Source organism: Amblyomma maculatum, unplaced genomic scaffold (assembly GCF_055883805.1).
Source record: "Amblyomma maculatum isolate TAMU_Amacu unplaced genomic scaffold, ASM5588380v1 scaffold_19, whole genome shotgun sequence".
NCBI classification, from domain to species: Eukaryota; Metazoa; Arthropoda; class Arachnida; order Ixodida; family Ixodidae; genus Amblyomma; species Amblyomma maculatum.
Window position 1 is genome coordinate 4,456,918 of NW_028146744.1, and position 12,384 is coordinate 4,469,301.

The 12,384-nt window shown below is 47.7% G+C and overlaps 1 protein-coding gene and 1 pseudogene across 1 annotated transcript; one reads left to right on the plus strand and one right to left on the minus strand.

The window, feature by feature from the left end:
* Positions 1-1,619: 1,619 nt before the first annotated feature.
* Positions 1,620-5,861, minus strand: LOC146171591 (uncharacterized). Its single transcript, XM_084586393.1, has 5 exons — positions 5,578-5,861; positions 5,341-5,472; positions 4,249-4,383; positions 3,910-4,037; positions 1,620-1,771 (listed from the first exon to the last, which is right to left on the minus strand). Exons 1-4 carry the CDS (start codon positions 5,753-5,755, stop codon positions 3,931-3,933), a joined length of 552 nt encoding a protein of 183 aa, XP_084442519.1. The 5' UTR covers positions 5,756-5,861; the 3' UTR covers positions 1,620-1,771; positions 3,910-3,930.
* A 427-nt stretch (positions 5,862-6,288) lies between these two features.
* LOC146171592 (uncharacterized) lies at positions 6,289-9,465 on the plus strand (annotated as a pseudogene).
* Positions 9,466-12,384: the final 2,919 nt, after the last annotated feature.

Here is a 12,384-nt window from a genome sequence, read left to right on the forward strand (position 1 = left end):
TTACACACACCAAAAAGGAGTCATTATTGGCCAGATGAGAAAGTTCCTTCACCATTTTCAAACTAGGAATGGGCGTTCTCGTAGGGGTGCAGCATGGGTGCTGCTTTGGCTTCTGTGCTTCAACTGAGGGTGAAAACTGTCGCTTTCGTTCAAAAGAGGCACTCTATGAAATGTTCGTTGCAGCTCACACAGCAGCTTTTGGCAGGAGATGTGTCCCAAGGAGGCGTTATCAGTAGAGTTGGCAGACCAGAATTAGTTATGGATTTGAATACCTTCTTTCGTTAACAGGAGAAATGAGTGTGGAAGAGCCCCAGTAGGGAGACTAAAAATGAAATAAGCTTTACATTGTGCGCTCATCTGAGCATCATGCAGCATATAGAGGTGCTTATCAAGATGAGATATAATGACAAACAGGATGGCGAGTCAGAATATGAAGAGAAAATGGAAGAAAGGTAAGGAATGACCCTATCAACAAGTTAGCAGTAAAGGGATTCGGGATCTTGCCGCAAGGCAGATGTTCTACTTTAACCGCAGACGATGGCCTTGGTGTTAAAATACAGGTAAGAACAGAACTGGTAGAGCTGTTAAACCTGACATATGGGACAATAACATGAAGCAAACTGAGCATGCTCTAAGCAATGCAGGTAGCCTGAACTCTCCAAGAGAAAGCTTGGCGTAGGCAAAAATCAGATGTATGCGAAAAGAGACGAGGAAGGCACGGTGATCACCACTATGACTCTAGGTAATCGTTCATAAAATAGGGGACTACGTTTCGAAGGATGCGGAACCTCTTCATGCGTCCTATGGCTTGTTCCACTCTGATGCGGCGGCGGGAAATCTCTCGGGATTCGTTTACCTCTTTTTGCGGCAACTGTCTTTTTCCCTTGGTGAAGGCTGGTACAGTCAGCTTTACACCTAGTGTTGCTAGCTCTTCAGCCACAGTGAACCCTCGGTCGGCCATCACCTCATCTCCGTGTTCGAGCTTCTCGGCGAAGTCCGTGAACAAGACAAGCTGCTTGTCGCTGATTTTTCCTCCCCAGCACGACACATACGATACTAACCCGTACGGGGTTATTCCTGCCAAGAACTTGAGGCTGGTCGCATTTTTATAGCTTGAGAATGTTGTGCTTTGTGCTGTTGATGCACTTGCTCTTTCAAGCCGGACTTCAGTGCTGTCGATGATGACCCTTACATTCCTATATTTCCCTCTAAATAGTTTTGGTTTGCATGTGTGGAAGGCCACATCGTCTGGCCACACAACAAGCCCCTTCAGCTCAGCCACCAACACAGTGATTGTTTCCTCAAACAGCTTGGAGATCGAGTTTTTCCCTAGACCAAACAGGTCTGCGAGGAAACATAAGTGCACGTCAAGTCTCAGCCTCATGAGTACAAGTAGCACCTTGTCCTCTGGGTCAAGCACCTCGTTCCAGGGCTCTTCGATGGCATTTTTGTATAGGCTCACTACCCAGAGAAATGCTTGTTCATTTGGCAACCCGGTATAATAAGCCACCTTTCCTGTCGCACCTGTGATGGCAAAGTATCCCCACCTTCTAGGGGCCTTCATTCCTTTCTCCTTCCTGCAGAATTTTAAGTTCATTTACGAGACTTTCAACATGCTCCTTGAGTTCGTTGAAATCTTTGCACTTAGCAAGGTATTTTTCTTGCATGCACTCCGGTAGCTGACGCCACCGCTGGTACCATTCTTGTTCGGGCTCATTCAGGCTTGGCGTTGAATGCAGTGGTGGTGCACTCATGTGAGTGGGTCTCCCTCCTGTTAGTGAAACAAAAAAGGTCATAAGTTGCGAACCTGCACATGCTTTAAGGGGGAGCTGCAAGAGGTTTTGAAGCAAATCTGTTTATGCATCAGATGCATTTACAACATCGTGCTGGTAGACCCAAGGACTACAGACACTGCACATAAATGCATGCCATTCAAGAAACAAAATATACAGTAATGCAGGCAGAGCATATAATGCTTTATTCCATGCTCATAGCATTATAGCTTTATTATATGATCATAGCATCATTATAGAATTGTAAGCTAAAATGCTTTTACGTTGAGAACAAAGTACTACTATCTAAAGGAAAGAAAGCAGCTAAAGACTACAACTGGAAGTTTGTTCGGTTGTCACAAGGCAAAATTTTGATGCGTAGGGCAGACAACTCCACTTTTCTGCACATCACAAGTGAAGATGACTTGGCCAACGTCGTGTGACTGTTCTTTTTTTTTCTGTCGTTCTTAGCATGACATTTTTTCTGTTTCTTTTGACATGGCTTTTACGTTTCAACAAGTTGACGATTTGATGCGTAATAAAGGTTTTCAATTTTCCATTGTAACATGCGAAGCAACCTAAATAACTTGATTGTAATCTGGTTTTGATGTCATAGCCGTGAGTGAAACTTGGCTCAAGCGTGGTGAAGCAGTCTCTTTCCCGGGTTATAAATTTTTATCCCAGCCACGGAATACATGGGCAAGGGGAGGTGGGGTAGGGATGTTTGTCAAGGATAGTGTCTCCTACCAGGTAATGTGAGTGGCGTCTATTAGTTTTGAATGCATTGAAACCCTATTCATAAAACTTCAGGATGGTTTGATAGTTGGTGTGGGGTATCGGCCACCAAACACATCAATAACGCAGTTCCTTGAGAAGTTTGAAATGATCCTAACAGAATGTTTTCATGGGCGGCGCTCTAATATTGTCATAATATTGTAAGCTCTAATACTGTAAGAACTTTTTAGACATCCTTAAAAGTGCCATTGAACAGAGCTCTTGCATAACTCTTGCATTGTATAACAGCGGGCAGCTTCCCGCCGCTCCTTGCAGCAGGGAGAACCGGCTGAAAGGAGCACTTTTGTCCACCAAGCCCGGCGCGCCCCCATCGTCACGTGCCTCCCTGATGTCACATAGTTTGCAAACAGGGAGAGGTCTATTAGATTGTTTGTGTTAATTTTGAAGTTTTCCTTTACAAGGTCTGCAGTAACATTGCACTTGTTTTGTATTTGGACCCATCACTAGCCGTAAAAGCTATGGGTCCAACCAACTGTTCGTGTACATTTCTTAGAACAAATAAAGAAAAAATAGAAAAAAAAAGTATAAATGCTCTGTGTTGAGTCAACACAAAGCAGCAAATAAATTTGCAGTTATGCTTAATGGTGCTGTCATTACCACAACCTGTTAGCTTATTGTTTGCCCCCTTTTTGCACAGTAGAACATGGCTACAAACTTCACAGGAGCCAAATCATTCCTTCTGCTTCATATCTTGTTCATACTCTTTCACGCCATTAAATATCTTGCATACTGCTGCCAGCAAACATGGCACAAATGCTTGAGCAGTATCATGGTCTCAGGACCAGCAGCCAGTGCTCAGCAGAGCTAAAGTAATGCCAAGCCACGGATTCAAGGATTCACGTTAACTTTGCGGGCGGCAGTGTATGGGATGACAGCCACTTTATCGTCTTTTCAGAACACCACCTGAAGGTTTCTGTGGACAAATACTGGCATTTCCAATGAGTCTTTCAGAAACACAAAAATGGGGCTATCAGGAGACTCAAAACCCCTGGGACTATCAACATGCACCTAAAAATGGAATGAGATACATCAGAATTTATAGCTCAAGCAACCGGTCTGTGTTGCTAAGTTGATTAGGAGAAAAAGCTGGGCAAGTGGTTACACGTACATGGCAAGAAACAGCACAGTAGACAAGCACTGAAAAAGGAAAGAGGCTAGGTAAGTGCTTGCTCCAACTGAACTTAATTTCGAGAAGTTCAAAATTTTTTGATGAGTACAGTATGCCAGAAAGCCAAAAGACAGAACCAAAAATAAAGACTAATAGACACTCAAAATTCCCAGTTGTCAACGGTGTGCACATGCATTTATGCTTATATAATATGACAGTTTTCAGGCTTCTCACCAGCTTCCTCCATTCTGCACTTCATGCAGTCACGGTGTATAATAGTGAAACAGACAGGAAACGGAAGAAGCAGCAGGCTGGCCACTGCCATCCAAAGCTGGCCACTGCCATCCAAAGAGGCACATTGCCTAAAAGGTCCAGAAAAAAAAAACAGGGAAGGGAAGTAGAAAAAAAGAGAGAAACAAGTGGAGTATGATGACCAGCACAAAAAGTAAGCCACAAAGAATTAACACACCAAAAGGAACAAGGCATGCAGCATGAAGTGTAGTACTGGCGCAAAGACTGCAACTGTTGTCCACTCTGTAATGGAGTACAGTAAAGAACATTTGCACGCCATACCAGTTGGGGCTTCACGTGTTCGGCTGAGCTCCAGGAGCGCCTCGACAGCATCTGCTGTTTCCGACTGATCTTCTTCACCTCCACTGTGAGCGAGTGCAATGGGCTGCTGCCCATCACTAGCCGGATCAGTGTACGCTGCAAGGATAGACATCTGATTATCTAGGCTGATCAGAAGTGCCACGTTCAATCTGATCTTGCCAGTAGTGAGCAGATGGCATTAAACAGTTGCGAGAACTGCTATCTGCCGACAACAAAACTGGTGCAGTTTCTTGAAATTGAAGTTGTTTCCCACATTCTTATTGAGCAGGAGTCGCAGCAAGTGAGAGAAGTCGACTAAGTGGGGCAAAAAATGGAAGAGTGCAATTCTGCAATTCTTTCTGTGAAATGCACATTTTTAAAGAGGTACAAGATGCACATTGCTCAGGCGGGTGCATATTTTAAGAATGTAATGGAAAGGATATAAATGGATTAAAATTTAGGATAAACAAACTAAAATCTCTGGCGCGTGCATACGTACACAGCAAGATGCATTGCATGTTTAGCTTCGCAAATACTAAAACGCATGCCAATCTCCAATATCATGGGTGTCAAACTTGCAACCGGACACTGTCACTGCAATGGCCTAACATAGGCGCACGCAAGCGACTAATCGCGGGCAGCTGTGGCCATACAGTGGAAGGAAGCTGAGGGCGCCAGCTTTCACCAGCATGCTGTTTGCATACGTTCGCGAGCGAGATACAGGCATGTAAAGGCTGGTTTACGTGCAAGCGATTGAGCGAACTGAGCGGCGATGTGCATGCGACAAGTGCGAAAAATTTCCAACGAGTTGAAACTACGCCGCTCTTGCCGTTCATGCCACCACGACAGATAGCGACAGCTCAGAACAGGTTTTTGCGCCGCCGCGGCAGAAATCGCTATCGTTTCCGCTTGCATGTGAACCAGGCTTAAGCAGGCGGCGCGTCACGTCCACTGCATGCCACTGCACAGTCATGGAAACCTGTCTGCGACTACAGCTGCCAGGAAACGTAATAAAAACCGCGTGAACGTCCTTGCGTACAGAACAGCGACATTATAGATTAAACCGAGGCGTACCTGGGCTTCGTTTCCGCTTCAAACTTCGCTCGAAACGATCACACTTTTTTTTGTCGCCGTCTGGATTAGGCTTCGTGAAAACAAAGCGGCTCGGCACCCAGTCCGGATGGTCCGGGTGCAACGATGGTGAACCTGCGTTCGGGACAAAGCAAACACATGATTGACCGCCCGTGCTTCGTGTTCACTCATCAAACATGCGTGTCAATGCTTGTATATGCGCATACGCGCTGTGCTTACCAGCAATGAAGTGCGCGCCACAGATCCGGTCATCCTTTCCGGGCGCCCAATTCGCTCTCCGCATGGCTTGTACCCACTGTTTGCACCGCTTTTCATCCTTCGGAAATCGGAAAAAACCTATGCCATTGCCCTTCTTCACGCGATTAGCGCATCCGACCGCGCAGCAACTCAGCGGCATGGCGAAAAACAAGCGAAATCTGCCGCTATTCCTTTGTTAACATACTCCCAACGTAGCGACGCGGCCGCACGCAGGCGAATGTTTTGCCCACCAGGCTGAAAGCACGTGCTCCGAATACGAAATCGGTGACGTAGGCCGGGAGAGGTCTATTTCGCTCTCAAGTTGTAGAGCGTGACGTCAAATTGACGCGGCTTTCACGTGACCTTAAGACGTCAATCGTGACGGATTACGGAATCGACCAATTGCCAGCGACTCGTAGCATGACTCCGCCCCTGAGGTCCCCGTTCCGCGGTCGCGCCTACTGCTACACATTTGTCGCAACGCTAGCCGAGGCCGACGAGGGACCGTCTCCTAAGTTTTTATGAAACGGCGCAGTTAATACGCAGTAAATAAAATTAATAAATATTTATTCGGCTGAGGAACTGTATTTACAACTAACTAACATGAAGCATAAGGAGATACGTTTTAGGCTTCGCAATTAAATTTGCTCTTGAGTAACTTTTTGTCTCCGCGAGGGCACGCTGACGGTGTCAATGGAGCAGGAAGAGATAACACTGTTTGGAGTGGCTGAAACAAACCTAAGGGACATGGAGAGACCCCCGGTCAACTCACTTTGGAATTGGACGGGCTGCAACAGAGAAAGCTCGGCCCGAAAAGGAGGAGGTGTTGGGTTTTTGTGGCGGGAGGGAGGCTCCTGGACACCGTTATCGGATGACTGCGAGGAACACGTTTGGGTGTCAGGCTATATTCATGCAGTGCCAGTAATGGCATGCTTGACGTACCTAGGCGTCTCCCCTAATCAACGTGATGAAAACTCCAACATCCTGCGCTGCATAAGGCATGACATCGAACGCTGGGGTACAAATCGGGAAGTTCTGATATTGGGTGACTTTATTGGCCACATTGAAGAACTCGATGGCTACTCCGACCATAACGGAACTCTCCTGCTTGAACTGGCCCAGGAGTTATCGCTCGAAATAGTAAACCTACGAGCCGACTGTGAGGGAACAGTTACGTGGTGTGCCCGAGGCCAGAGTTCATCCATTGACTATGGGCTCGTGTCGCGGAAATTCTGCGGTGCACTCCAGAGCATTCACATCGACGAAGAAGGCCAACACATCTTGGGGAGCCATCACAATCATCTCATGCTGCGGTTCAAAGCGTCCCTATGGCACCGACAACCTAAACGACGTGAAGGCCCAAAACAGTTTCTCCCTGCTACAGCCTATGAACAAGTGGCCCACGAATTTGAGCTTAGCCCCCACCGAGAAGAGGCAGCCTCGTATGAAGAGTACATCAGTGAACTTCGCCGCGTTATGCAGAAGCATGTGAAGATAACCAATGCGCGTCGAGGGGTCTGTAGAAAAAACTGGTGGGATGGGGAGGTTAGAGCAGCGCTGTGTGCCCGTCGTCTTGCCAACCGACAATACCGTCGGGCGGTTAGGAATCCTGACAGCGAAGATGTTCAGGGAAGTTGGCAAGAATATTTGTTTCGAAAGCGGGAAATGCAGGCCATTACGCAGCGGAAAATAGCCGAAGCCAACCATAAGACGCTCCAGGACATCAAGAGCGCTGGGAAGGGAGCAGCGTCCAAATTCTGGATGTATGTGGCACGACAGGATGGCAGGCCGGCACAGGCAGAAATCCGAGACGAGTCAAGTGGGGCAAAGACGGCTGATCTTCATCATGCATTGACCGAGCATATACGCAAGTTATACGCGGCACCACCAGCACTTGAGGAGCCTTGCATGAGTTCCCCAACTTGTGAGCAGCCAGGGAGGGCTAATAGGGAAGAAGAAACCTGGTCAGTGTCGTTGGGAGCCATCGATAGAGCAATCCCCCGGATTAGCGCGCGCACAACTCAAGGGCTAGATGGCACCCCTACGGGGCTCGTGAAAAGCCTGGGCAATGAGGCGCGGGCACAGCTTGCCGGTATCTTCACAGATATACTGGCAGGCAGCCCTATTCCAGAAGACTGGCGCCGTGGCAGAGTGATCCTGCTGCCAAAAAAGGGCGGTGATGCCGGTCTCTTGCGCGACTATCGGCCTCTCACTATTACCAGCGTGCTGTACAGGGTCTTCGCGCAGGTCCTGAAGGCTTGGATGACCGGGTGGGCGGAAGAGGGCAACCACTTAACCGAGTTGCAGAATGGGTTCTGACGTGGCCGCCGCCTAGAAGACAATCTGTATGTCTTAAGCCAATGCGTAGAGATCGCGCGTAAAGAGGCAAGAGGGCTGGTGAGCTGTTTCCTGGACGTAGCGAAGGCTTATGACAGCGTCCCCCAGGAACAACTGCTGCAACATCTGGATACAAGTGGAATGCCCAGACCCTGGACAGAGATGCTCCAACGTCTCTATGCCAAAAACACGGTGAAAGCCACCCTCAATGGCATCTGGTCGGGCGAGGTGGTAGTGGGTAGGGGTCTGAAACGGGGCTGCCCACTGTCACCCTTGTTATATATGCTATATACGGCGAGTGTTGAGCGGCGACTACTGGCGTCGGGTGTTGGCTTCATAGTGGAGCGGATGAACGACAAGTGTTGCCAGCGTTGGTGTTTGCTGACGACATTGTGCTGCTGGCAGGGGACGCGGAAGACCTGCAAGCCCTCATCACCGATTGTGCTGAAGCACTGGCACCTCTTGGGTTGCAGTTCAATGCCAAAAAAATCGGACGTACTTGCTTTTTCTGGGCCGGAGCCCTCCTGTCCCCTGATGTTGCCAAAAGGTGTGCCGCTTCCTCAAGCTACAGAGTACCGCTACCTCGGAGTGACATTCGGGATTGAATCTGACTATACTGCTGGGCATGAGTTACATTTAAGAAGATCATCCCAGCGGGCTGGCAACATCCTTCGCAGGAGATGCTTGTGGGGCTTTAACCGTTTTCTTATGGTGCGGGATCTGTGGAAGGCGGTTCACGTCCCTGCCCTGACCTTTGCCAATGCGGTGGTATGCTCTACAGCACCTACCCGCGAATGGCTGGAACGCAGTCAACGCACTGTTGGAAGGCTGGCTCCGGGCTGCCATGGGAACGTTACAAATGAGGCAATTCAAGGCGACCTTGGTTGGTCTAGTTTTGAGGCGCGAGAAGCGCGAAGCAAGGCGTCGTATGACGGCAGGCTGAGACTTATGCATCCACACCGATTAGCGCGACAAGTGTTTGATTACGTCCACCGTAATGGGATCCGCACCAGATGGACGAAGCGACTGCAGCAACTCCATAGGAAGTACGGTTTCTATTCTCAGCCCGTAGAAGAGGAGACGGAGCGAAAGTGGGCAAGAGCTGTTGAGACTCAGGTGCGAAAGGTGGAAACTGAGCGCTGGAGGAAGGCCATGGAGGGAAAGTTCACACTTAAGCTCTACAGAGAACACAAACAAGAGATTTGTGCGGAACCCCTCTATGACAACGACATCTCTAGCAGCCTCCTCTTCGAGGCACGAGCCGGAGCCCTCCGAACTCAGATCTATCGCCAGCGCTACGATGCTGGTGTGCGAAGTACGGTGTGCAGAGTGTGCGCAGTGAGTGAGGAAACTATCGACCACTTGGTTCTCGACTGTGCGGGCTTCACACCAGCGCCGACAGAGGGCACTACACTCCCACAGGCACTTGGCTTCAGTATACGTGACGCTTCTGTTTGCGCAAGACAATTCAAAGAGGTGGCCAAGACCAAGTGCCGCTTGAGAGAGTGGTGGAAGATAGTGCGACCAAAATAGTAGATGAAAATGTTAATCTGTATCTATGTACCTGTAAGTGTTAGTGTGCAGTAGGTGAAAGTGATCCAGGCCAGGATATTGTTATAATATAATATCTACCCGTTACAAAGGGGAAGGCCACAACATCCATCCATCCATCCATCCATCCATCCATCCATCCATCCATCCATCCAGTGCACATGGCGGCTTGCCAAAACAGCTGATTCCTCGGCTAGTTGCTATTTTCCGTGCGTCGCCTGAAATCGAGGTCCTGTGCGGATGTCGTGAGCAGCTGGAAAAATCTGATTGAAAACAATGAAGGCTACGAACCTGCAGTGATCAGCGTGGTGAAAGCGTTGGGCATGAAAATCGACTAAGTCATCAGCTTACTGAAGAGTGTCAGCGTTGTCAAAGAGTGCTTACTATCGATGGCAAGAGCGACGAGTGGGAGGTATGTGGTCTGCTGTTCTGTTTGTTTAAAAGAAAATACAAGAAGATCATGAAGGCTACATTACTGTGTTTGCCGACAGAGAAACGTTTGCACTTGCAGTAAGGCAGGTGGCAGCTACTATGCAAGAGTTAGCAATTGCAGTGCGGGAAACGAGATCCGATACATGACCCTCCACCACGGACTCCTCATGCAAGCCACGGTGACAGTCACTCCTGTGCTTCGCAGCCACTTGACTTCGGCCACATCGGGCTCCGTTCCCGATATTCCGTTAATGTTTTGATGTTGATTGTTTAGTCTCTATAAGGTACACAAACTGTGATGTTAATGCTTCCTTTGGTGTGTTCAGAGAAAGAAAATACTTTATTCAGAAATTTGATATAGTGACCGAGGAGAGGACGAGCTTGTTCAGCCAGGTCTGGACAGGGATGTGTAGTGTGTTGTATTTCATGAAGCATGCTGTGTTTGTTAGTGGCACATTGTTGGAACGTTGTCAGTGTCTGTTCATGTCGAACGGTATGCCCCCCCCCCCACTTTTCACGGGAAAGCCAAACACATGACGAAAGCTTGCCCCACCGGGGTGGTGCAGTGGTAAGACGCCCAACTACTGTGCCGGAGTACCCGGGTTCGAACCCGACCTCGGCGGCTGCGTTTCGATGGAGGCGAAACGAGGAGGCGTCCGTGTGCTGTGCGATGTCAGCGCACATTAAAGATCCCCAGGTGGTCGAAATTACTCCGTAGCCCTCCACTACGGCTCCTCTTTCTCTCTTTCCACTTTGGCTCCCACCTTCCTCCCTTCCCTTACGGCGCGGTTGCGGTGTCCACAGAAAACAAGTGAGACAGTTACCGCGCCTTTCCCTTCCTATAAATAAATCAGTTTAAATCATGACGAAAGCTTGGTGCGCGATGCCGGAGGCGAGCTGGTGAATCTGCTTAATTTCCCTAGTCTTATTATAAACAAGGGGCCCACCAGTGAGGTGTGCAGATTACCTTGAAGGCGAAGAATTATGCTACTTTTGAAGTGCCATCATGGAGTCTGTGTAATGTTTCAAAAAGATGTTCATTTTACACACATTCCTCATTCTATTACCTTTCCATGTTGTGTGCATTATGTACAAACCATTTCAATTGAAAGGCCAGTTTGCACAAAAGATGCCTTTTCTGATTATTTGTTGAAAACGACTTGGAAAATAAATTCCAAGGTCAAAAGTAGGTGACAATTATGTAAAGGGGTGCTTATCACATGTTTATGGTGTATGAAAGAGCGCTGAACAAGGGTTGATGGGAGCCTCAGTTTGTAAGCCGAGCCCACATTTCGATTTTGGCTAGCAAACCAAGGTTCCTCCTCAACCTTTGTTTAGTGCTGTTTTGTACTGAGTAGCCATCTTATTTCTCTCATTCTACCATGTTTATGGTGTAAAATATTTTTGAATGCTCGTGTTTTAGCTACCTCTACTGTCTTCAAGCTGCTCAGCAGTCCCCTTGCAGTTTTACACGTTTATTAATAGTGTACATAACATCTGCTCACACATTGCCTTAACAATGTATGTGTGATGCTTATTTTATTTTCACTAGAATTTTGTAATCATTCAGCAATCATTGTGGGCACTGCAGCCTAGTATTTGTACACCATTCTCCTAACAGCTGTTACAGCATTTAGCACTGCGAGCAAGATCTCTAGTAGTATACCATCCAGCTGGCATTTTTACCTCTGATATGTAAGCGTTTTGCACACTGCACCATGCATACAGTACCTATTTGTATAGGTAGCTTCAATATGTTGAAAGGCAGCGGCTTCTTTGAGCCCAATAAATATTCTGCGATATACATGCCAATGTTGTATGGTCATTGTAAATCAAGCTAAGTGTGCTGGTATGTATGATGTCTCTTTCTCAATAAAAACACTCGAGTGAAATACAGCGGCCAAGAAATAAGTGCTTCTACTGAGTATATGTGGCAGTAAAAAATCTTTGGTGCCATTTTCTGATTCCAATAGGAGTCATGGATATTTATTACCTTGCTGTAACGCTACGCTTTTCGGTTTAAGCATGTTTACCACACAGCTAGTGACCACAGCCAACTGTGCCAGGCTGCAAGGTGATAGCAGAGAAGGGACAGCAAGTTGGGTCTGGGATGACTTGGCATTGGCGTAAGCAGCCATGACTCCAGTGGGTAGTCACTGTCTCCTGCATAACCAAACAATGACATCCACTTAAGTCCGCCTTTTGCATGTTCTAGTATACAATCAAAGATCCATACCAACTAGCCTACAGTGAGGTGGTAATCATTCACAGGAATGTTGGCAACGTGTCACAGGGCTGTCCAAGCAAGCATCATTGTAAGGATAGCTTTGTAGCTTCACAGTGATATAAACAAAAATGTGACGATTACCTGCACAACACAAGCGCTACGGTTTCCTAGGCAGTAATGAGATTTCAACATTGAATATTTGGTTGCTGCTGCCATAACACTAAATTTGTACTTTAACAAGC

What these genes read in the sequence shown, in the direction of transcription:
- LOC146171591 (XM_084586393.1), bottom strand. Translation starts at nt 5,755, where the DNA reads ATGCCGCTGAGTTGCTGCGCGGTCGGATGCGCTAATCGCGTGAAGAAG. An exon ending in GAAGCGGAAACGAAGCCCAG is followed by an intron (nt 4,384 to 5,340) that starts GTACGCCTCGGT and finishes CTATCCTTGCAG; the next exon opens with CGTACACTGATCCGGCTAGT. An exon ending in AACACGTGAAGCCCCAACTG is followed by an intron (nt 4,038 to 4,248) that starts GTATGGCGTGCA and finishes TGGACCTTTTAG; the next exon opens with GCAATGTGCCTCTTTGGATG.